The 25516-nt window shown below is 37.1% G+C and overlaps 1 protein-coding gene across 7 annotated transcripts; it reads right to left on the bottom strand.

Annotated features, from left to right (window-relative positions):
* Positions 1-202: 202 nt before the first annotated feature.
* Positions 203-24136, bottom strand: LOC110816416 (uncharacterized). 7 transcript variants are annotated; one of them, XM_088211971.1, is made up of 8 exons: positions 24001-24136; positions 23620-23921; positions 19743-19978; positions 18878-19568; positions 16351-16705; positions 15876-15970; positions 7399-7593; positions 203-1231 (listed from the first exon to the last, which is right to left on the bottom strand). In XM_088211971.1, the coding sequence occupies exons 2-8, from the start codon at positions 23821-23823 to the stop codon at positions 593-595; spliced, it is 2415 nt and encodes an 804-aa protein (XP_088068097.1). In that variant the 5' UTR covers positions 23824-23921; positions 24001-24136; the 3' UTR covers positions 203-592. The 7 variants fall into 7 exon arrangements, with proteins under 7 accessions (XP_088068097.1, XP_088068098.1, XP_088068099.1 ...); XM_088211972.1 differs by having other exon boundaries at positions 23620-23915; positions 24001-24123; XM_088211973.1 differs by having other exon boundaries at positions 23620-23858; positions 23966-24112.
* Positions 24137-25516: the final 1380 nt, after the last annotated feature.

Genomic DNA, 25516 nt, shown 5'->3' with positions numbered 1-25516 from the left:
TTCTTATTACACTAGTCAAACCCTCATTCTTTATTACTTTATCCAACTAAACAAGAGTGTAATTCAAACTTTCCTTACCTTTATTTGTTATAATTTAACTCCCAAACAAGATGCAATTAAAATACTTTTATCTTCACCTACTACATTATTTTAAAGGGTATATTTGAAGTTGGGAGATTGCAAAGGAAGAGAAGAGAAGAAATTGGATTAATATAGAATTCTATATAGTAGAAATTCAGACTGTAATACTACAATTAAATGTAACTCAATCCCCCTAAATATCAACAAATATTTTTATACTACACAAATGCATATTCTTGAACAATGTTTCCAACTTCTTTTTCCTTTTTTTTCCATTTTTTTCTGTTACAAACCTATTAGTAAGGTAAGCCCAGAATATTCTGATGCAAACCTGGGGCATATAGTAATCCAAGAATCCGACGAAGGATCCAGATTCAAGTGCTTGAATTCCTGTTTGGAAGCAACGCTCACAATTGAATTTCTATGGTTAAACCCTCTAAGGCATCTGATAACAAATGCAAAAACTGTACATAAAGTGAAGTAAAACGATATTCACCGAACTCTTGTTGCTTTAGCTATTTGAGGGTCCTCTCATCTTTTCCACTATGTGCCTGCCCTTTTCTTCAATATGACGCCTCTTCTCTTCAAATTTCTCCCCCATTTTCTTTCCCAGATCAAGCATCCTGGCCTTCTTTCCCATTTTCTTCGGCCTTGACTCATCATCATCAGCTGCACTGTTTGGTTTTTCCAGCTGTATAGGAGATCCAGACTGCGAATTGCACCCTGGGATTTCAACTTGTTCCTGTTTTGATGTTTCTTGCGGTTCATTACTTCCCAACAATGGAACTTTGAGTTCCTGCAAAGAATTGTTGTTCTGCCCGGGGGATATGCTGGGGATTGATGTGGATGTAGATGCAACTGTTGATTCAGGAATCAGTGGTTGAATGTTTTCTACCTTCTTCTGTTTTTGATGCTTACTCTCGGGATGATCTCTTATGGTTGTCTTACTGGCTTCTGTCTTGGTCTTCGCCTCTTCGGATGGGATGCTGAAAACCTCATGCACAGGACTATAATCACTGGTACTCGCTTCTTGATTAAGCCATAAGAAGGGGGCAACACTCCGCGGAACCCAGTCATCCTTTTCTGCTAACATCCATGGAACACATATGCACTCACAGTTTGGAAGCACCATGGTTTCACATATGGCTGCCTGCATGAGTGATTCCAGCATCAGCCAAAAGATATATAGCATCATTAATTCATCCAACAGTGCCATGCAGTCAGCAGCAGAGAACATCAGAAATCTAGGAAAAGCCTTTTTTTGGCGGTATCCTCTCAATCTTTTCAAGGGAAGCTTCTAAAAAAGTTAGGAATCTATGTGATGATAATATCATGAAGATGACATGCTTGAGGAAATATCAAAGAGATCCAAGCATGTGCTATCAGAGTCAGACCAACTGTATCCACACTAAGAAATTGAAAGATCATTGCGAAGCACTTGGTCAAATAACTATGCCACAATGATGTATTCACTTTTTGATGTCCAATTGTTCAAAATTTTATTCACTTCTTTTTTAATTCAAAAGAAAATTATTCTTTTTATTCTTTGAATATATTTGCATATTGTTGAACTTTTACCAAGTTATTAATTGTACATTTAATTTCTATTGATGCATTTTATTCTCAGTTGCAAAATGATTATGAATGATTATGTGAGTAGACTGCATAATTTCCTTTCAAATAATGTTCTCATAGAAATAAATGAAACTGACATTATATGGATAGACAAAAATTTGTTCATTTAAAAAAGGGTTGACAAGTAAATGAATAGAGTTGCAGACGTCATTTGAATTGATTTCTACACTATCATCTAAAGAAAAGTTATCAAGTAATTTTTCTTTTGAAAGAAAATATTATATACTGAACAGATATAATGTGGATACATTGCCTGGGTTTCATTTAGAAAACTTAATTTTTTAAATGAATACGTATCAGACATCATGTAAAAAGAATGCAAAGACTATAACCTTCATGTTTGGATATTTATGTAACTATAACCTTTATATTTGGATATATATTCTTATTTAAGAACTAAAAGAAATAAGCATAGTACTGGTTTAGGACTTTGTTTCTTATTTAGTTACAAGTTTGTTTTTTTTTCTTTTTATATTTGATATTAGGTTATACAAAAACCCTATAAATGTTTGTGAGACCTTTATTGTGGACCACTGGGAAGTGCACATTTGTAATTACTTTGTGTAAGGGTATGTTAGTAAAATATGTTAATGTAAATAAGTTTTAGGGTTTTCTTTTCCTACTCCTAAAGTTAGAATATGTACGACCCAACTATTCAATAATAATTCATCACGTTCTCTTCTTTCATATGGTATCAAAACTATAGAGAAAAAGAAATTTCTTGTCATATGTTATTGATGTACCCATTACTATTTGGATCAAACGTACTAAATATCCATTTAGCCACTCTCAAACTTTGTGTTGTTTGAAAAATGTTCACTATCTCAAACTTTATTCCTAATACATTATCCAATGTATTATCCTATTACAAGTAAAAAATATTATGAATGTTAAAATGCACAAATTAGAAAAGAACTAAATATGGGAGATGGTTGATCTGCATAAAGAAAAGAGGCTAAGAGGAACCTGATGGGTATTCATTGTTAAATACAGAACTAATGGTATAATAAGAATATATAAAGTCAGACTGGTAGCCAATGAATATACTCAGATATATGGAATAGAATACCAAAAGACTTTTGCACTTGTTGCCAAGATGAACACAGCACAAGTGCTATTGTCTTTAGCTGCTAACTACAATTAACAGCTAGAGTAGTTAGACGTAAAGAATACCTACATTGTAACGCCCAAACAATTTGGGCATTTTTGTTAGTATTTTATTAATTTTATTTAGTTTAATTTAAAAAAAAAAAAAGCGTCACGTCAACAGCCACGTCAGCAGCCCTGACCAACCAGGACCTGCCGCGTGGCAAAACCACGTCGACCAGGAAACGGGCCACGTGGGCGATCCGCGTGCGCGCGATCGGACGGCCCAGATGGATCCCCGCGCGCACCGACGGCCCAGATCAAGCGTGCACACAGACGGCCCAGATGCAATCGCATGGACGGCCCAAATGCACGCGCACGGACGGCACAGATTCAATCAAAAACGAACGGCCCAGATTTAATCAAAATGGACGGCTGAGATCAAAAGGCACAAGGGTATAAATAGAACCCCCACACCTGACCACAAAAACCCTAGCCGCCTGCCCTCGCCGGAGAAGACGAACCAGATGCCGGAGGAGCCGGCCTCCGCCACCCGCCGCCGCACCGGGGAGTTTTCCGACCGCCGATCGAGGTAAATTTCATACCCCCGACTCGTTTTTCCACGCTGAGTTCCCCTGTGGCCAAATCGGAGCCAAAATCCCGGCCAAACGGCCGGAAAACACGGCCGAAACCCAGCGGCGCCGCCGCGCCCCTCCTCGGTTTTTGCCTCCGATGAGGCCCTTCCCGGCCTCCGTTTGATGCAATTTTTATATCACCGTGATCACCATTCTTTTCTCTACAGTTTGATCGGAACCGAATCACCAAAACACGAACTTCGCCGGAGAGTCGCCGCACTCGAGAGCACCGCCGCCGGTAAGCTTCGGTTTTTCGTAATTTTTTGGCCCCCCAAGGGCCCTAGGGTTGTTTTATCACAGGGACCGATATAAGTGTGGCCGAAAACGGCCAACCCGAGGCGAATTGCCGCCGCTTGCGGCGGCGCCGTCGCCGGAGCACGGCGGAGCCGCCGTGCCAGAATTGCAATATTGGCCGAAAGGGGTCCTGGGTCTAATTTGGGATTTTTTGGAACACGTGCAGGTACCAGTAGTGCGTTTCAGTTCCCCGGAAAAAATTCAGGGAAAATTAGGGACAGCTTGTAGGCGCACTGTGGAGCCGTGTTCGGACCCCGAAACGTGTAAGGACCCCTCACCCTATTTTCTATCACGGTATTAAAGTTCAATAATGATAAAACGGTATTTCTTGAATCAACGAATGTGTGAAATTGCTTAAGGTCGCTAATGTAGCCCGAGTCTAGTGTGTTTGTCGGTTAACTGTTATTTGGCCTATTTTACAGTTTTAAATGCAGTATAAGGTCTGATGTTTTCATTTCATAGTTTCGTATGCATATTTTACTGTTTTATTGATTATGAATTGAATGACTGAGAAACCGATGCTGTATGTTGTCTTGTTTGGCATAAATTACTGTTTTGCTTGTTTGTGTGTAAATTGATGATGTTGACTGAGGAAAAGGGGAATGAAAGGTTATGTAAATTGATAATTGTATAATGTGATCAGCCTGACTAGATATCCTGGGAGATGGTGGACGGACCGGGTCCGTAGGGAACCCTACCGGGATTGTGGTCTCTCATACCGGACGGGGTATGGAGACCCTATGTGTTTTGGCGCCCATACCGGACGGGGTATGGGGACGGCCCGTTTCACCCTCATACCGGACACCCTGAGGTTTATAGTTTTGGCGCCCATACCGGACGGGGTATGGGGACGGCCCTGGAAGATGATTACAAGTGTTAAGGGTTCACGGGTAGCGGGACCCCTATGGATCCCCATGGATACTAGTAGGCTGGTAAATAAGGAAAAATATGTTGTGAAATGATTGAGATGCAAAAGGCGTGATAAGTATTATGTTATACAGTTCCTATGATTTCATGATGATGATAATATTGTTGCTTTCGTATATTGTTTTTATGAATTTCACCGAGATAAGTGGATAGTAAAAGATTTTATTATTGATAAAAGAATTTGTTGTAAACTATGCTCCATTGGTATTTTTGGTTTTCTACCCACCTTTACCTCCGTGACGGTGAGATAGTGTGATGTCTTTACTGGGCTGGTGTAGCTCATTCCTTATTTAATCATTTCAGATCAGGAAGACATTGTTCCCGAGCCCGTTCCGCAAGAAGACGGCGAAGGGGACGCCTGAAGACTTCGTAGTCATATTTATAGCTTTTATTTTCGAGTTTCTCTTTTAATTAGTTGTTCTTTTATACTTTGAGCACGTTTTTTTGGTTTTAGTGTAAGGGATGTTAAATCAAAATTTTTATTACGCTTCCGCATTTAACCTTTTTAATACACATGTTTCATTTCAAATTTCCGGGGCCGTTACATACATACATGGAGATTTTCAGGAGAAAATTTACTTGAAGATTCTACCGAGGTTCACCAAAAATGTAGAGACCAATTGATGTGAGTGCGAATGGCTTGAACTATTCCAACAACCATTCAAGCTAAGAAAGCCAAGGAGACCACCGGTTGGACTAGCAAAAGATAGTTACGAGGGGCCAAATTCACTCTAAAAAAGAGCTATACAACAAGACCTATCCAAGTGGCAGCTTGGACTTTATACTCTTAATAGAACCGGCATGGGTTGTTCTATGGTAGATCAAAATATTTTGAACCGTAAACAACGCTCACATGAAGGGAAGGAAAGCTTGAAAGCCTCATGTGATGGACTGGGAACACATGAGAAGTATTATAATAATAAATGGACCAAGCACAAGAATATGGGCACAGACTTGAGGAAGACTTCCTCAATTATATCAAGGGATGGATTAGTAAGAAAGAAGGGGTTGGACCAAACATAGAAGCCCACAAGGGAAGAAGAAAAAGCCCATTCGGCCATGAACAAATTCGGCTGAGAATTATCTTCTCTCAATTGCCAGAAATTCCTCTCTATTATCTTTTCTTATTCAGGATCTCTTTGGGATGTCTGAGAATTTGAATAAGATCCATAGAAATTTTCTATGGTTTCGGAGAGGGAAGTGTTGAGAGATTATTTGATAAAGTAGGAAAAGTGTTGCCTTTCTAAAAACAATAATTGCTAGGGCATTAGGAATTTGGTTTCAAGTAATATATCTCTATTGTAGAAATGGTGTTTGCTTTTCTTAGGAACCTTTTTCTCTATAGCTCAGGATGATAAAGAACATAAATGATATACAAAGGAATGAGTAAGATTCAATTGCCAGAAATTCCACTTCTCACAAAAGCCCCTAGAAGGCCATTTCTCCTCTTCATCATCTGTTTATCCCTTTTACTCGTCTAAGAGTGGAAGATGGATCATGATTTTGTTTTAGAATGATCATTGGATCGTCTGTGATCCTTTAGCCGACCAATTTCCTCATCTTCATAAATTCTCCCCATGTCATAATGTCCCAAATTTTAATTTTGTTAACCACCTAGAGCGGAATATTCTCAGAATTTATATTTTTCAAAAATTAGTGACCGGGAGACCGTTGACATGTTAGCCTTGGTAAGCCTATTGGAGAACTTACATTATTCCCACAAGATAGATAACAAGATTTAGACAGACTTTTCAGAAATTTATATCGGGCATTCTTTTTGTCACCATATTATCCATAACCCTAGTTGCTATAATTTTTTTTTAGTTAATGCATTCTGGAAAATGAAAGTTCCTTCTAATTTTGTTAAGTTTTTTGCTTAAACTGTTGTTTTCCACAGGCTTAACGGTAACGTTTAGCTGCAAGTTTACAAACCAAATCGTGCTTTCTCACTAAATATTTGTTTTATGTGTTTCAGAAAAGGAGATACTCATTATCATCTTTTCCTTCACAACGATGTGGCTTTGAAGTTGTAGACTAGGCTATCTGATACTTTAAGATTGGTGTAGGTTGCTCCTTCACCAGAGTGTTTCATGAGTTCGAATCTCTACAGTGGGAATGTGAGAGTGCTAGAATCCTCTCGAGAGAAGCTTTGTTTGTGGATTTCTTCGTCCCGTGGTTGGAGCAGGATTGCTATGATTTTCGAAGACTGATTCTTCCATTTTTGGTTTCTATGGAAGATGATGACTTTTTTAGCCTTCCTATGGGTAGACACTCATAGTTACTGCACAGTTTTTCCCATCTTTTTGCTACATAGAAATTGGGGAGCTATATTGTATCAATTATTTTGGTTCTTTGTTGTTTTGGCCTTTCAGTTTTAGGAGGATGTCTTGTCCTCTGTTTCTGTGTTTTTCTCTCCTCTTTTTCAAATAATCTTTATTCTATAGAAAAAGAATCTTACAAACTTTCTCTTTTATAGTTTTTCTTATTAGTTGTGCTAATATCTATATAAAAGTTAGTAGCTATGAAGAAAAAAAATAGGTGATGATGGACTAAGAAAGTCCATCATGCAAAGAAATTTGGTTGCACTCTCGTATTGATGTCTTCTTCTTTGGGTCTCTCTTATGTTTTGTTGGTAACATTTGTTCTAAGAGAGTATCTTATACTGTGTTTTTGTATTCTTTCTTTCCTATTAAAAAAGTAAAGAAAAAAGAACAGAAGAAAACAAAAGCAACTTCCATACCTTAAATCGATTAATCAAGAACAAAGCTATATGTCCGCTGGTAATCTTGTGTTCCCCAATGGAAGACTGAAGATCAAAATCTATCTCTGGCATGAATGTGAATCCATACCATAACTGATCGGAAGGAGGAGGCTTTATGTATACCCGTGCTGTTCCTCGAAACGAAGAAACCCTTATTGACAAAGAAATAGGGACCTTCAATTTAAAAAAATAATTCAGGTAAGGGACTTGCCTTTTTAAGTGGTACATGTAGTAACACAACTTAAACATTGTAAACACAGATCCAGATGTTGATCTTTTAAATGAAGTAACAATGCGACACAAAAGTGGCTTCATTTATTTAATTCTCATTTTCTCTTTCATTTTCCTCTTGATTTTATTCTAAATCTAATTGGAAACAAACCGGCGTGCTGATGCTAATGAGATAAGTGTTAGAGACGGAAACAGAGAAGCGACAGATTAGCATTCCCAGCTCGCTTTTCCATTGAGGAATGGATTCTTTATCCCATCTTTATAATTGAGAGGAAATTTTTTTTAATAAAAAGTATAAATTTTACTCATCAATTATATGCACCAAGGCAGTGCCAACCTGTATAATTTATACATTATTAAGGACTTCGATAAAGTTACCAAAATCTTCCATAGAGTAAAAATAATTACCAGTAACTAAACAATCCAAAAGTTGATACCACCTATCTCTAACCCTATCAAACTCTTCTTCAACCCTTTCAAAAGCCCTTCTATTTCTTTCTTTCTATATAACTCAAACAATAGTGAGAGGAATAAGTTCCAAATGTTTTTCTTGCCACTCACCTATTTCCTCGCCAACCCGCCATTGCACAATTGGCACCCAAAATTCCATACACCATGCTCCATTACTTAAGACACTAGTGGGCATCGAAGTAAAATATGATCACATGTCTCCTTTGCCTTCTTACAAGATAACAACCATTGACCAAAATCTTGCCCTCTTTTAATCAACTTATTAGTTGTCAAAATATTCCCACGCCCTACTTTCCAAGTGAAGAAAGCGATTCTAGGAGTGTTCACTTTCCATATCTGCCAAACGGGAGTTTATCCTCCACAATGTCATTCTTAATCAAATGTTTATAGAATGACCAACTGAAAATTACCTATAGGGGTTAAGAGTCCAAATTGATTTATCCTCACTCTCCACCAAAACTACGGAAGATAGAACTTCCAAAAGGGACTCATATTCACAAACTTCCCAATGATTAAGATTTCTTAAAACCTCCACATGCCCTCACCTAGCCATGGGTCCATTGAGAAGTTAATTTTTCCCCCATCACAAACCCTCCATCCAATACACTTCTGGAAACTTGTTCTCCCTATAAATATTTTTTTTCCACATACCTCTCCCATGTGGCCTTGACACACTTCTAGGAAAACAATCCCTCTCCATTCTCCTAAAGTTGGCTTTGATAACTCTATGTCATAATATCTCATCCTCATTCATAAACCTCCAAATCCACTTACCTTGTAACACCTGATTCATCTCAATTATCGATCTCAGCCCCAACGCTCATTGATGCAAAGATCTTTTGAGAACATCCTATGCCATCAAATGATATCTCCTGCTCTCCTCCGAGTCACCCCGTAAAAATCTACATTGAATTGCTTCTAGTTTCCTTACATCACTTGCTGGAATTGTTAAGAAAAACATATAGTACGCTCGCTAGTTTGATAGCATGCTTTTTATGAGAGAGAGGTGCTCTCCTTTGGATGGCAAATTCCTCGTCCACCTCGCCAACCTTCTCCCCAATTTACCCACAATTGGGTTCCACATTTTCACATCTTTGTATTTCGCTCATAATGGCAATGCCCAAATACTTGATCAGAAGTTTTACAACCTTACATCCCAAAAGTTGAGTCGATCTCCCTGTGTTAACCCCTCCACTCAATCTCTCTATTTTAGATTTAGCAAGATTACTCTTAAAGTTTGACACCGCTTGAAAGCACAATAAATACATCTTAGATTAAGCAAAGCGTTCACATTCGGTTTTCAAAAAATTAACATGTTATCTACAAATAAAAGATGAGTGATCTCTTCCGTTTGCTCTACAGTGCCCACCTTAAGCCTTCTTAATAAACCCTCTTTCTTAGCTCTCACCATCAACATATCCAAAACTCCTATAGCAACAACGAACAATAAAAAGGATAATGGATCTCCTTGCATAAGACCTTTTGTAGCCCAATCTCATTACAACATATAATCCATAAAACCCCAACTAACATGATCATACGTCTTTTCCATATCAAGCTTACAAATCATCCCTTCTCTTGTATGATATGATAGTTCATTCCACAACTTCATTTGCTACCAAAGTTGCATCCATGATTTGTCTTTCTTTCGCAAATGCATTTTGACATCCCCCTATCACCTTCCACAATATCTTTGCCATGTGTCTAGCTAATACTTCCAAATGAGCTTGTACACATTTCCTACTAAACTGATAGACCTGAAATTCTTGATATTAGTCGCCCTTCCACTTTTGGGATTAAAAGTAAGAAAGTTCAGTTTAAAGATTTCACAAACGTTCCTGTCTCAAGAAATTCCTTAAAGGTCTCTAGAATATCTTCCTTCATCAAATGCCAAAACTTTTGTATAAAATCCAAATTAAAACCATTAGGTCTCGGCACTTTATCCTTATCACAATTCATATCCCTCAAATTTCTTCCTCCATGAATTCTTATTCAAGCAACTCTCAGCTTCTAACGCTCAAGGTTTTCAAGTTAATCACATCCAAGTGAGGATCCAATTAAACTCCTCATGGTACAACCTGCAAAAAACAGTCTTTAACTTCCTGCCTCAGCTACTCATTACCTCTTACCACTCTCTCCCCCAATTACCATATCCTCCACATAATTAGGTCTCGGCACTTTATCCTTATCACAATTCATATCCCTCAAATTTCTTCCTCCATGAATTCTTATTCAAGCAACTCTCAGCTTCTAACGCTCAAGGTTTTCAAGTTAATCACATCCAAGTGAGGATCCAATTAAACTCCTCATGGTACAACCTGCAAAAAACAGTCTTTAACTTCCTGCCTCAGCTACTCATTACCTCTTACCACTCTCTCCCCCAATTACCATATCCTCCACATAATTGATCCTTCTACAGTGACTAGCCATACAATGAAAGAATTTGATGTGTTCCTATCACCATCTTTTATCCACCTGGCTATTGATTTCTGCCTCCACGAGATCTCTTCCCTCTATAGACTGCAAGCCAAATCAAACTTCACAACTTCCTTTCTAGCTCATTTCTCAATAGACAATCCCAGGTCACCCTTTTTTTTGTCAAGAAACTCCATCTCCTACAGCATAGCTTTGACATACTCCTCTTTTTTACCCCGATCCACTATGCACCACTACTTAATAGCCTCCTTCACAACTTTTATCTTTTGTGCTAATATGTAACTTGTCTTACCATTCACCCCGAAGCCTCTCCATCACCCTTTGACCTTCTCGCATAAACCGTTAACCTTCATCCATTTTTCCTCGAATCAGAAAGGGCACATATCCCACTTATACCATCTGCTACCAAACAGATGGGAAAATGATCAAAAATTACCCCTGACAAAAGCTTTTGGCAAATCCTTGGGACTTGAAAATGGCATGAGACTGAAACTAAAAACCTATGATAGAGATCAAGGTGACACTTCATAATAGCTCATATGGGAAATCATAGCCACATGAGCTTGGAAGCTCTCAGCCACAAAGGAAATAATAACTATCTTAGCTTGGGAGCTCACAGCCAAATTAAAGAAGATCAAGACACCACTAAAGAAGTCCGTCAAGACATAATTCATGTGGAAGCCCATCCACATAAAAATAACATAGGAGGGATCTAACTTAAGATGCACTTGGGCTAGATGGAAGGAATATCACTATATCTTGGGCCAATAAACTCAAAAAGACATCTAAGTCTATGTTAAGGGATAGATTCATGCAGAAAGAAATCTTGGGCCAAACTTGAAAGGTCTTGAAAGGGGGAGACCGAGCCCATCAGGCCAAAGGGAGAGGTGGCCACTAAATTTTTCCTATAATCCAAGAAAACCGAGCACTAAAGAGTCCTACAACTCAAGGACTCTCTACTGACTCCCTCACAAGAGTTGTATCCACTCACAACTCATCCCAACCGTCCAACAAAAAAGTCCTACACTACATGATGATTGACCAAATCCTCTACAAAGTCTCTCCAAGCAACCGGCACCTTTATCCTACAAAGATCCACAAAATCTTGGACTTTCAGGTGTGATAAGCATGTGAAACCGATCATACTTCTTCAAAGTCTCCTAGCTGAACTCTTCTATTCTAAAGACACATTAAACATGTGGAGAATCAAGGATCCTTATCCCACCACATCTTGGCCGATTCTCATCAAGAATAAGAATCCTCATTCCATACCAACATGACTGGAATTTATGTTATCTACATAACCAAAAATCTACTCAAAGAAGAGATCATTGTCGAGCACTCTACTCCATGATATGGTCAGCTACATCCTTGAAGACTCCAAGCATTTTATTCTTCTTTCATTCAAGAGCAAAGAGTCCATTGTCATGTACTTCAACGTGTTTTAACCATTGTTTATAAGAGTCGTAGATAAGCATTAAAGATAAGCATCATTGATCATTCAGGAGTTCAATTTCTCTTAGAATTCTCTCGGCTTACATCTAGAAATAGGCATCATGCATTCGGTTGTAATCATTCAAGTTTCAAATCAATAAAAAACTTTCTAACTTGAAGTAGTTGTCGATAAGTGTGCTCTTGGGGAGGTTTTCTTCAACTTTCTTATTGAGCAAATAATAGGTTTCTACTTATCAAGGTAACTCTTCTGCCATTTTAATCAATTTTTGTTCTTTTTCTAATTACCTTAGTTTCAATCATAAATTGATTATGATTAAGCGGGGGTCTTATTTAGGGAATAAATTTCTATGTTGATTATGTATATGCGGGTTTGGATTGCATTGTTAATCTTGGGTTCCGCATCAATCTATCAATATGCAATTATGCATAATTAATTCTCTGGTTTGATGAAGTCCATTCGCTACCAGTAAGTGGAAGATCCAACAAATTAAGTCTATTCAAAGTCTTTTTAAATTTCTCAATAACGATCCCAAAAAATTATCACCTGATCTTTCTTCTCTACTCAAATTCATATAAAAAACTCCTCCTACCACCCTCGGAAAGTCCCATTTCATTTTACGCTCATCCAGATCCATCCAAAACAAGCTTCTCTCTCCTACCCTGATGATAGACTCCAATCCTGCTACGAGTCTCAAACAAGCATGATATAGAACTCACACCCTTAATTACTCCCAAACAATCAAAAGTCGTTTCCTTCCATGAAACTAAAATCCCTCCAAGTGCTCCTCTTGCTAGTAGATTACACCATCCAATTTCTTTTGTCTTCCATAGACTCCTAGTCACCCGGTCCTAAGAATCCTCCAATCTAGTCTCCCGTATACAGATGACCTCTGGCTTCCACCTGCTCAAACATCCTCTATTCACTTGTCTTTCCTTGCAATCATTTATTCTCTCACATTCAAGAATATGATGCGTCTCTATATCGCTTGACTATCATCAACATTCCCCTCCCCCTGTTTTCCCCTATGCCTCAAATTATCATAATTGATACTAAAAATGCAACCTACACAACTCCCTGGGTTTTTCCATACCCCTGTTTACTTTTCTTTATTTTTTGCTGCATTCCCCTCCCACTCTCAATTTCCTTAAACAACTTCATTGCCTTACCCTCCACACACTTAAACGAAACTCCCAACATGCAATTGATCCTCTGAATATTTTGCAGTACTCACTTCAAATTTTCCTTTTCAATTAGATCCCTAATCTTCTCACCTCTCTTCCCCTCCACTATAGCCACCTCTGCCTGAAAATTTCTTTCTCTCGATCTTCCCTGTCCTCCCTCTACCTCCTCTATCTCCCTTCACCTCCCCCGATGACCCTTCAACCACTGCCTCTTCCAAAACCATCGGCTCCCTCTTGGTTTCCCTCTCATCATCATCCACCCTTGCTTTCGAAGCTTCCTCCACCATCACTCCGCTTATCTCTCCTCTTTCTGTGTGTTTCTCTCCAATCTCTGGGTCTAAAAACTCTTTGTTCTCCTTCACTGCCAACCTCCTGAAGTCGTCACTCCTGTCCTCCATTGAGGGATTCCCAATTTTAAATCTCAACTTCTTTAGATTTTGTCTCCGAGTCATGGGTTTGCAGACTCACCTTAAGCCTGTGGTCTAGTTTTTTAAATCCCCTCTTTAGATCGGTTCATCTGATCCGTCTCCCATTCCCAACACAAGTTTCTCTACTAGTCCCCTGCCAAGGAAGCCTCACCTTTCTAGCCTAGTTTGCTTTTAGCCCGTTTCTTCTCACCTTTTCACCAAAATAACGTCCTTCCCTTATGTTTTAGGGTTCATTAGAATAACTCATCTTCCTATCATTTTGATTTTGAATTTCAAAACTACCCAACCCGACTCTTTGGTGGATTTCATCTATCCTACCCATTCCTCCATGCACTGGATTCCTCTTACCACCTCTTCTAAGCTCTCCTCTCTCCTCGCCTCCAAGTGCACCCTCAGCTCTATGTGGCAAATAGGCCACACCTCTCGACAACGCCCCTCCCTCACCGACATCCGTCTCCTCTCTCCTCACCTTCGAGAAAAAAAATCCTTCTCACCACCTCCCCCTTCTCCACTGTAAGAACTAGATACCACCCTCTCTGATTCCTATCTAACCGCCATCAATAATCTGTGGTTGTTCCCCTTCCAACTACTTCCCAAAATTTTCCTCCCTCATTCCAGTAGAACTTTTACAGACTATCCGTCAACCATTTAACCTCTTTCTCCTGAAAGATGATCGTCATCGGAAACCCTTTTCATTCTCACTCGAGCGCAGACGTGCTGTTTTTCCTCCTGCAACCACCATGTTGAAGGACAGTCTCTATCACCAAAAATTGCCGATTCTTGCCAGCCATTCTCTTCCAACCGAATCAGTGGCTGCCGTAAGCGTCCGATCTACCACCCCATCGAACACCCCACACACCCGTCTAACATGCCGTCAATCTTGTCTAGTATAGAAAATCTCTTAAACAATATATCACAAAGTTTCCCAATCTCTTGAGCAGGAGACTTGACGAATTTATTCTAAGATCATCGACAATTATAGATATCATACTACTTGAGAGGAAACACTGACCATCTTCAATCATTATAGGTACTTAGGGTCCTCATAGGTAAAATTCCCCGCAAAATCTTAAAAAAACATAAAATAATATTGTAGAATTAAAGATATATGAAAATGCAATCATAATAGTAAAACAATAATGAAATAATACCCTATAATTCCTTAACTTTAACTGATGCTAGACCATATAAGGATTAACACTAAGAACTTTAGTTCAATTAGGAAACATTTTTACATTGTTTTCCAAGACATTTGATTTTGATTTTGTTTAAGATTTGAAAACTAATATTATTACCCACAATGTATGCTCTGTATTAACCTAAAGAACATGTTAAGTTACCATAAACAGAACACTTTTCAGATATAGCATTTCATATCTTATTTTTCTGTCTGCTCTGCAGTTCTTATCATTCTTCCTTTAAGCCTTGCTAATTCCTCTACTTGGTGTCTCCTTTTTAACCAGTTTCTTCTTTTTGCTCTCTCCATTTTACTGTTTCTTCTTCAACTTTTTGAAGTGCTCAGTGCCTTAGCACCAAAGAATGTCAAGAAAAAAAAATTATATCAAAGTTTTTTCTAAAGAAAAAAAAATTTATCAAAATGAAGAAAAATGAGTTACAATGGCAGAGGCTAAAGTTTTTTTAATAGACTTTTTCTCCTACTCTCAGGTGTTGTGGCCCTTTCTCTTATCCTGACTGGTGATCCACTTAGCTTTTCCTTGTATGTGAATGGTTGATTTAACATAAAATAGATGGAAGGACCAGGGCCAACCTTTTCTTTCCCCTGACCAAGTCTTTCTATTTTGAAATTCAGATATCAGGGCCCCAACAGCTAGTTATAGATCCATTTGGAATTTGTAGCAGGCATGGCAACTCAAAGTTTCCTATCTCACTCTCTCTCTCATCCCTATTTGGATAAAGATTATCCTCTATCAGAAGATACAATGCAAGACCAAACTAAAAGGATAGAAGATGAACAATATACTGATTACCTACATTTGAATTCATTCTACACATTTTTCTCAAAGTAAATTCCATGCAATTGATTAACAATAATTTATTTTCCGATAACCCAAGGAAAAATAATAATGAAGTTTCTTATATAACGAACTTCTGCCTGGATTAGGCAACTTCTCTACATTGCAGTTTAATCAAAATTTCCCTTTGAAGACCTAATTTAATCAATTTTAATGCATTTCTCCTAAAAAAATGTTGATAAGTTTCCAAAATAAACTATGTTAGTATTTATTGACAAACCTGTGAAACCTGTTTAGCAACAGTATTTAGAATAGACTTCCACCTGGAGACATGAGCGGATCCTGGTAATTTTCCCTTTGAGCCTTGTGCTCCATCTGTAGCCACCACAAAAAGTTAAAAGAAGTTTAGCCTAATAAAGACATATGAACAAGGCTAATTTTCTTTTCAGGACATTAGTAGCAGAGCATCGAGGGTTAGCAACCCTAATTAACTTATTCTATTCTGTCCCCCTAATCAGCCTGCAAAGAAAAATCCATTAGAACTGCAAGCTAGTTGTTTCATTGGAAAAAAAAAACTACGTAAAACATTCACGTACTTCAAGTGAAAACTATCCTAATTCCACTAATTTCTTGCAGCATATTAAACCTGCAATGGAAACAGCATTTTCCACATCTTTAAGTAAACATGTTGAGCAATATGCATAGAAAAAAAGCATATAAAACAAAAGTAAAGTTTCTCTATTAAATGGGTTTACCATCTCCTTCATTCTGATTTCCTGCACCATCAGTTCCTTCAGGAATATTCAACTGCTTTCCGAAATACTCAAAACCTTCAAGAAGGTCTGAAGAGACATCCCCAGTAGCGATTGATTCTGAATTAGCATCAACTATGCCCTTCTGCAGATCTAGTTCACTAACTTCAAGTCTTGTTTCAACACTTAATACTGCCCCACCACAATATTCAAGGTCAACTTCAAAGGCCCATGCCTCATTCAGGTCCAAGGGAGGAACCCTCATACTGTGGATATAAGGTGGGAGATTGCCAATGTCTATGTCAGTGCAAATAACTTCACCCATGTAGCTGGGAGTCCTCATATTGGACAATGTTCGCTGTTACAGCAAATTAAAAGATTAATTTTCTAATAAATAAAAGATCAAATCTATTATGTTTGTGTCCACTATGTCTAATCAATACGCATACAGCAAGCATACTAATTTTTTTCATGTTGCAATATAATATAAAATAGTAATTTAGGCTATTGCACTTTTGGAGCTAATCATCAAAAACAGTTATTCCACATAGTATTAAAGAAAAAGGTCAAGCTCAAATAAGCTTTTAGCCTATTAAACATGCGCATAAAGCTTTCAATTTAAGCTTTTAACACAGTTGATCCCTCAACTATTTAATTTCACATGAGTTCAAAGTCAAAGATCCTGATTTTCAGATCTTAGCCTCATTATACCCCCAAATAGTCCATGCTGAATTCACTATTGAACTTTTAAACCATGCAAAGCTGTCATATCATCCTTTAGCTTGCACCTCTATTGCTCATTATTGGGCCGCCAGCTTGTACCAAGCCATCACACCTTCATGGGAGTCCACTTGATAAGCTCAAAATTCCATTTGCATCCAAGAGAGTGAATTAAAATATAGAATCCAATAATAAGGTAAAATTCTTTTCTATCAGCCTAAATTTTGAGGTAATTAATATCAAACCTAATTATTTCAAATCAGCAAGTATGACCTTGAAATGACCCTCAAATAATAACTTTCTAACATCATTTCAATCAAATTTAAGTGGCAGAGATGTGAATTCCTCTTCCAAACCTAGTTATGTCCTTCGCATAGACAAGCATCCATCTTATATAAATCTACCATATTGATAAACGGACAAATGCTGGTTGAAACTCTGCCATTTGTCATTAACCATAAAAATCATTGGGTATCAAATTGAATATAAATTTGTTAAGCGGAATTATGAACCAAATTATTACATTCCAATTACTAACTAATACCCCTCAAGGAAAAACCTGAATTGGGTCCCAAATTGACAGGTTAGAGTGAGGTGAGCTTATCCACGCAATTATACACTCTTCAAATAAGAATTCATTTTATGAAAGATAATGGCTTTCACACTTTGACAGCTCCTCTTTATCCAAGAAACCAGACAAAGAGAAGAAATGCGAGGGTTTAATTGGACGACTTATATACCTATTTGAACATGAATTTCGTAAATGGGCATATCTAAACAATTTTGAAAAGTAGACCTATTAGGCCTTTGGACTTTATACAATTATAATCTTTATCTATTATTTAAGAGTATTTAGCTTATTTCGGAGCTATTAAAATAACTTTCTTGTTGATTTATGAATTTTTATTTTTCATTTACATGGAAGTCTTATTTTGTTATTACTTTGGAGTCTAGTCATATTATGCCACGTAGACACTATATAAATACATGGTTGATTCACCATTGTAAACAACATCACTTAAGAATAGAACTTAATAATTTTCTTTCACTGCATTGAATGCTGAACAACCCTATAATTGGGGTTGTGAAGATCCTAAATTTGTGGTTGTTGCAATCTCTTGATCATAGAATCGAATTTTTCTTTTATTTAATTTCTTTTTCTTTCTAAACCTACAACACTGTGCTACATCACTATAAATACATGGTTGATTCACCATTGTTAAGAACATCACTTAAGAATAGAACTTAATAATTTTCTTTCACTGCATTGAATGCTGAACAACCCTATAATTGGGGTTGTGAAAATCCTACATTTGTAGTTGTTGCAATCTCTGTGATCATAGAATCAAATTTTTCTTTTATTTAATTTCTTTTTCTTTCTAAACATACAACACTGTGCTACATCACTATAAATACATGGTTGATTCACCATTGTTAAGAACATCACTTAAGAATAGAACTTAATAATTTTCTTTCACTGCATTGAATGCTGAACAACACTATAATTGGGGTTGTGAAAATCCTATATTTGTGGTTGTTGCAATCTCTGTGATCATAGAATCAAATTTTTCTTTTATTTAATTTCTTTTTCTTTCTAAACCTACAACACTGTGCTACATCACTGATCTACCATTTTGTGTCTTTCCCCTGACCAAGTAGAATAATTGGCAGTGAAACTTAAGAGAGGAAAGACAAAAACACAAAATGATAACAAGGTAATGCAGTAGTCCTCCCTCCTACCTGCTCCATCACATACATCATGCATGCATGCAAACACATACAGCAGTTCTCATTTTGAGAAGTAACATACCTGAATTCGAGCTTGAATGGAACTTTTCAAACTGACGTTCCATTTAGCATCAAAAAACAACCGAGAAATTAGCAAGTTCCAGCAAAGTGTTCCCTCATCAATATTAAATTTATCTTCAGATTCTACGTCAGAAATTACGGAAATATTACTCTGGCTTCCCGAGTGAGGAAGGGTTGATGATGATGGCACTGCATGGTTTTCTTCAGGAGAACTGATAGGCATCTTCAATGCAGATCCATTCTTTACCAAGTTAACCCCGTAAAGTGACTCCTGGAATTGTCGAAGTTTCTCAGAAATCTTTCTCTGTTCAAGATTTGATGGATTTGACCAAACTCCCCTATTTTCAAGAGAGGGCTTTGAAGCCTTTCTAGCGAGTTTTTTCCAGAATAGACGAATTTTTGATGACGAAACATCAATCCTATTTCCCTTATCCACTGGCTCAGAATGGAATCCAATTTTTGGTTTCAAAAATGACGGATATCCTGTATTACAGGATGTCAGGAAACTATGGAAATCTTTATCCAACTTAGTGAACCAATTAACTTTTTCTTTCCCTTCACAAGAAGCAAGACGAAGAGCTTTGCACCATGATTCCTTCTCCCAGGAAGTCTCCAGATACATGTAAAATATTTTGCTTCCACTGTATATGACTGAATTCTTGTTTTCTACTTTTATAGGGAATCTCTTGGCCCTGTAACATCCAGAGTTATGCATAAAAACAAATAATTCATATATTTTTGACAGGTAAGTTAGAACGCAATAATGTACCAGCTAATTGTGTAGACTAAAATAATCTTTTCTTGCAAAAATCATAAAAGTGTCCAAGTGGTAGTTCCCATCAAATCATTTTACAAGTGCTTTATACCATTTTCTTGAAGGTAAGTTTGTTGCTGAGACAGCCTTGATGATGCAATCTTTCAACTGAATATTTGTGTGGGAACCATCTGAATCTTTGAGGATCAGCATGTGATCCTTGATTTTGGCATATTTTCGAAGAGGAGAAACCTCCAAAAACTCCTTTCTCCTCTTTTGCTCCCTTGGTAATTTTTCCACCAGCCAATTTCTCTGAACTTCGTCTGGGGCTAAAATCCAGACTACCCCCTGAGACATGGAAGTGTATAACCAAATTAGGATTATAGGATAATCCATGGCAAAGGTAAACTGTAAAACTATTGGAAATCAAGCAGTAAGGTGCAAAATAATCATCTTCTTCCCTCTTACAAGTAAGTAATTAAGCTGAAGGAAGAGGCTTGAAACAGGCAGAGGCACTAGGAAGCCAAGAAAAAGCAGAGAAAGGATGAAAAACAGAAGAGATAGCATCAAAAGGTCAAGTATCTAACACTAGAGATTTTACCACAAAAATGCTTTCAGAATTTGACATTCCTGTGTTAAGTAATAAAGTCGAATAACATTTCCAAAGGTTAAAACTAAAAGAAAATGGTTCAATCTATTATTTGTATGCTAACCTGCCTTCTAGCACACAAGTCCGCTAGCTGAACACATAGATCAAGCATAGGCATACATACCTTGTGCAAATTAATTTTTTAACAGAAACAGGATGACAATCAAGATTAAGATACTAGGTTTATAGCTCTTCTTTCATCTTTTTCTTGTGTAAATTAAATAATATTAAGTTGAGAAAGAAATAATTATAAATTCGAAGAATACATCATCCTCCTAATGTCTTGTAATAGGGCTCAAGAACAATAAATCAAGCACAAAGAAATGCAAAAATAAATGCACAAACCATCCCACTAGAGGTCAAATTGTCCTCAAGAATTCTTCAATTGCTACCCACAAGCCTGTAAGAAAAGCCCTTGTCAAAGGGGTTGGGGGGGCTTCCTCACTCCAATTTCCTGTATAGTTGTATCTCTATCGCACTCAACGGATGGTGGAGAAATCCAAGTCAATCCAAACATTCCAAACAATCTAGCACACAATCTCCATGTTGTATCACGGTGAAAAAAAAAAGTAAGTATGTGTCTCGCTCTCGCATCTACACATAGGACAAACATTAGGAGAAAGAGCTTGATTCAGTCTATGCATTTACAACATCTCATTAGCATTGAGTCTCTTAAGGGTCACAGATAGGTAAACACCTTAATCTTTCAAGGAACCTAAACTTTCCAAAACACATTAACCAAAGGCAATTGATAATAATTAGTGTCCTAGATGATATGTTGATAGAAGGATCTGCAGGTATATATGCTGAATGGTTCTAGGGTCTAAGAACGCAGTAAAGTTGCAGGGAAGACTGATAAAATCTCAAGCATGTTTAACAGGGTTGACAAGTCCTGGTCCTCCTATTAAAAAGGCATCTAAAAAAGTGTAATTCCCAGGCAACAGTTTCATTGGTGAGCAGAACAAACTCTGAGATGGATGCTTTATATTTAAATGTTATATAAACTAGGATATTGGTTATACAACAAGCCATTTCTGATCGAATGATCCTCCTATAATAAAACTCATGAACCATTTTCAACTTTCATGATATACATGGGAGATGCTGCTCGCATTGTTAATGCATCCCACCCATTATTGCAACCATTGCAGATACTCATGATCACCCTCTACCACAAAGAACTAGGTTCCTCGTGAAAACATCAAAGCTACCATTTGCTTGGACCAACAATAAACCTACTATCTCAACAAATGATCCGTATGCCCCTCCCTGGCCCCGCCCATAAAATCTTCTCATGTACCTCCCTATCTTCTCAAACACCCATACTGAAATTTTAAACAAAGAGAGATAGTATAGTGGTATACTGGACAAACACGCTTGTATTAGTATAATTCTACCACCTAAAGAAAACAACCTTTGTTTCCAAAATTCCAGTCTCTTTGATACTTTACTTACCACTCCTTCGCATAATCGCTGTGGCAGAGAGAGTCTAGTGCATCCTATTCTTGCTGCTATATTAGTCTTTGTTTCTTCCACCAAGTTAATACCTACAAATCCACTCTTCAGTAAATTAACACTCAGGCACTTATATCGACATCATCTATGAACTGCAGATGTGAAATATTTACTCTATCTTCCCCACTATCAATATTTTCACTGCTCCTCTTTTCGAACCCCATATTAACATCCTACTCAACACATCCACAATCAATCTTTTCAACACTTCTCATCCCTAATGCAATTTGTAAATATCAACATTGAATTTAAAAAAAAAAGTCACATACCTAATAGTAGATAGATTACTAAAATTGTACAGAAATTAATACCTCAATTAATTAACTCTACACCACAAGGTGGGTACCTCATACCTTCCAACCTTGTACCACTTTGACCTAAATTTTTGTTTTAAGACTTGGGTAAAATTTAGCAATTAATCATGCTTCTAATAAGATTAGTGGAGATTCTCCCATTTTGGACTTTTCTAGCATGTACATTTCTAAGTTCCTTTTTTCTCATTTTACCCATTATTCTAATTGTCACAATAAGACTTTTACCAATGCTTTTTAAAAGGCTAAAATTTCCTTAAAGGCTAAGGTCTTTTCTCTGAACTACTATTCTGAATGAGCTCAGTACTTATAGTCAAGTTGGAAAACTAACCATGATCTTTTCTCGGATCCGTGTGTTATGTGCTTCAGTGAGGCTAAGACTCATCGTCATCTCCTTTTGCATTGTGAGGTGCTTGGATGCTTAGGCATGGTGCTCTTTGGTACTTATGGCTTCATGTAAGTTTATCCCCCTTGCCTTGAATGTTCCTTTCCTGTGTCCTATAAAGTACAGGGGCAAAGAAGAAACTACGGTGCTTTAGACAGGAGCTCCTTTTGTTGGTTTTATAGGTATTATCAGTTGGAAAACAAACTTATCGAGTATTAATTTTCCACTGTCTTTCCTTTGGGATAGATAGGTTTCCTTCACTTCTATGTGGGACAAACTCACAGTTCCTTCAGAGATATCTCCTTAGCTATTATGCAGAGGTACTTGGATAGAGCGATATCTTGAATTTCATTGTGGCTTTTTTTTTTTTTTTTGTTTGAGGAGGATTTCTTGTCCCTTTTAGGTATTAAAATAATAAATACAATAAAAATCATATCTTATGAAAATTTTCAACATGTCCATGATATCCCCCTCCAAGGCAATATCTATTTAGTCCAAAAATCATACCACCACTTACTGCAGCAACTTTCAAGGAACACAGCTTTTCACGACATATCTTGTGAGATAGCAAATAAACGTTTAGCTGAAATTCTACATAAATAGCTCGTTTTCTCTGTGGTCATGAACCAGCGCCTAACTGCCTTTTCAGCAGCTCATAAAGTTTCAGGAAGGTAGAACGAAATACTCTTTCTTCCTTTGGTTTCCAAGGCACTCAGTAAGGTACATTCTAAAAGAAAATATGATCTCAAATTATAAGCCACGCATTCCCTACGAAAATTATAAATTTTGATCTCTTCTTTTTTTATTCATGACACAGACTTGCAACAGCCTAGCTTCCTGCATGCAAGAAGACTAGGGTTCAGAGCTGTGTGTCAAATTTACTCCAGTAGGTTAACTGAACTTGCGAAGCTCCTAAAATTCAAAGCAAAAGCCCCAAGCCGACACCAAAACAACGCGCTATGCTTCTATGCTTGTTTACATCTCGCATAAACAGCATGGTACAAGTTCGTTGAACGTATCAGATTTAGCTACCAACAGCGGAAAGGATGGGTGTCCAGTTTGGTGCTTAATTATATACACAATGAAATGACATTAGAGGGAAATGTAATCAGGTAGAGCAAAGAAATACCTGCTTATTCAAAGCAAAATGCAAGGATTGCTGAGGATCGACTGCTGTAACAGATTGAGCTAATTTTGGGGCTGATTCTGTTCGTTTAATCTTCTTATTCATTCGCTTCAGCAGGAACAACAGAGCCGCTGCTTCCACTGCAACGAGTGAGACGACGCCAAGAACAAAGCCAAGAGCCAACAAGCTCCACGACAACAAAACCATCCCTCAAAAATTCGAATCCGGAGTTGGAATTTTGCCTGGTTGAAAGAAGGAGATCATCAGCTCATGGGCATCGGAGTCATCATTCCTTTCATCTGTTACTAACGGAAGATGAAATAGGAGATTAGGAGAAGTAACGAGGTACCATTTCAAAGAAAATCAAATCAGCGAAGTAATTACAGAAGGAATCAGGTGCTCATCCTCTGACAGTTGGTAGACAGCGGAACGCGGTGGAAGCTGTAACTCAGGCGCTCACTTTAACGCAGCAGCGTATGTATGAAGTATGTTATTTTATTTACTTGTCGTCCTCTGTAAGTTTTCTGCCATATTGGTTTGTTTTTTATTTTTTTTTTATTTAAACTAAGATTTTAATATCTAAACTGTTTAATTTATACTTTTCATAGTAAAAATAAAATTAAAAAATTAAAAGATATTAAACGAAAATTAAGATAAATTGTGAAATTTAAAATATAAATAAATAAATAAAATTCATACCACATAAATTTTATTGAAGTTAGTCTAATAGAACTTTTAAAAAATATCATCTTTTTTAATAATTTATCTGCATTTCTTGACTACTTGTACTATCATACTTGTCTAGCATATTTTCTTTGAAATATTTGAAAAAAAGCCTATCGCTTAAGTAAAAGAACTTGCATTTGAGTCATTTTATGATGTTTGGATAATTGATTGTTAAAATCAAGAGTATATATACCAATACTCAATATTGCTTGTTGTCTGGAGTTTCTTACGTGAATATTGGTTAAACGAGGCCATGAAGCCATCCAATTTAATATTTTATTTTATATATATTTTATTTCCCTCTTTTATTTTAGATAGTAAAAGATTAAATTTAGTTATTTTCTTTAATTATAAAAATTAAATTTACCTGCACTTCTAAATGTAGAAGTTGTGTGCAATTTAATAAAATAAGTACATGTATATTAATTTAAAATAATAAACATATATTTTTTTAAGAAATTAAATATGTTCATAATTACAAAAATCAAGAAAAATATTGCGTATGGGTTAAAGTGAGAACAATTTAGGAAAGTGGAGAAAATTTATAAATTTAAAAATGACTAAAATGAAAAAAAAAATATATATAATTTATGGCAAAACTGTAAATTTTGAAAGTCCTTGACACATCAACGACTGAGGTGTCCCAAGGGATAGGCCGCACGGCAAGCCACATCAAAATACGTTGGACTTTAAATGAATTGGCCTGATGCGTGGTAGATCGTATGGGTGAGAGAGACACAGAAAGATTTAACGGCCCAGATCTAATCTCATACATTTGACGGCCCCCGTTAGATCATGTCCAATATAAACGAGGACCTCATTTCACATTTAAAAAACACATTAAACGAAAGAAGCTATCGGCTAAGAAAGAGAGAGGAAGGGGGAGAACTAAGAGGCCAAAAACGAGAGAGAGGAAGTGCATGAATGGCAGAGGGACGGAGATCAGAAATTTCTTCGATATTTACGAGCACTGTCATGACCCGAAGTAGGTTTTTAGTGAGTGCCATTTCCTCTAAATCTAAACTCGAACCCTGAACACTCTTTGTTTTTATTTCCTTCATTAAATTACGTAATGGCATGGATGTATATGTGTGAATGTGCAGGTCATGTGGAAGGAGAACTTTAGCGCTGCCATAAAACGAATCGCAACGTTAGAGATCCATAGGAAGAAAGG

This window comes from Carica papaya, chromosome 9 (assembly GCF_054855325.1).
Source record: "Carica papaya isolate Zhongbai chromosome 9, ASM5485532v1, whole genome shotgun sequence".
Taxonomy (NCBI): domain Eukaryota; kingdom Viridiplantae; phylum Streptophyta; class Magnoliopsida; order Brassicales; family Caricaceae; genus Carica; species Carica papaya.
This window is presented reverse-complemented; position numbering and strand designations above follow the sequence as displayed.

Bases quoted from the DNA above. Each gene is read 5' to 3' on its own strand.
- LOC110816416 (XM_088211971.1), bottom strand. From the start codon at position 23,823: ATGGTTTTGTTGTCGTGGAGCTTGTTGGCTCTTGGCTTTGTTCTTGGC. The intron at 19,569-19,742 runs GTATAAAGCACT...TGGATGTTACAG, and splicing joins AACTTACCTTCAAGAAAATG to GGCCAAGAGATTCCCTATAA. The intron at 7,594-15,875 runs GTTTGTCAATAA...TTTAAATTGAAG, and splicing joins TTGCTAAACAGGTTTCACAG to GTCCCTATTTCTTTGTCAAT.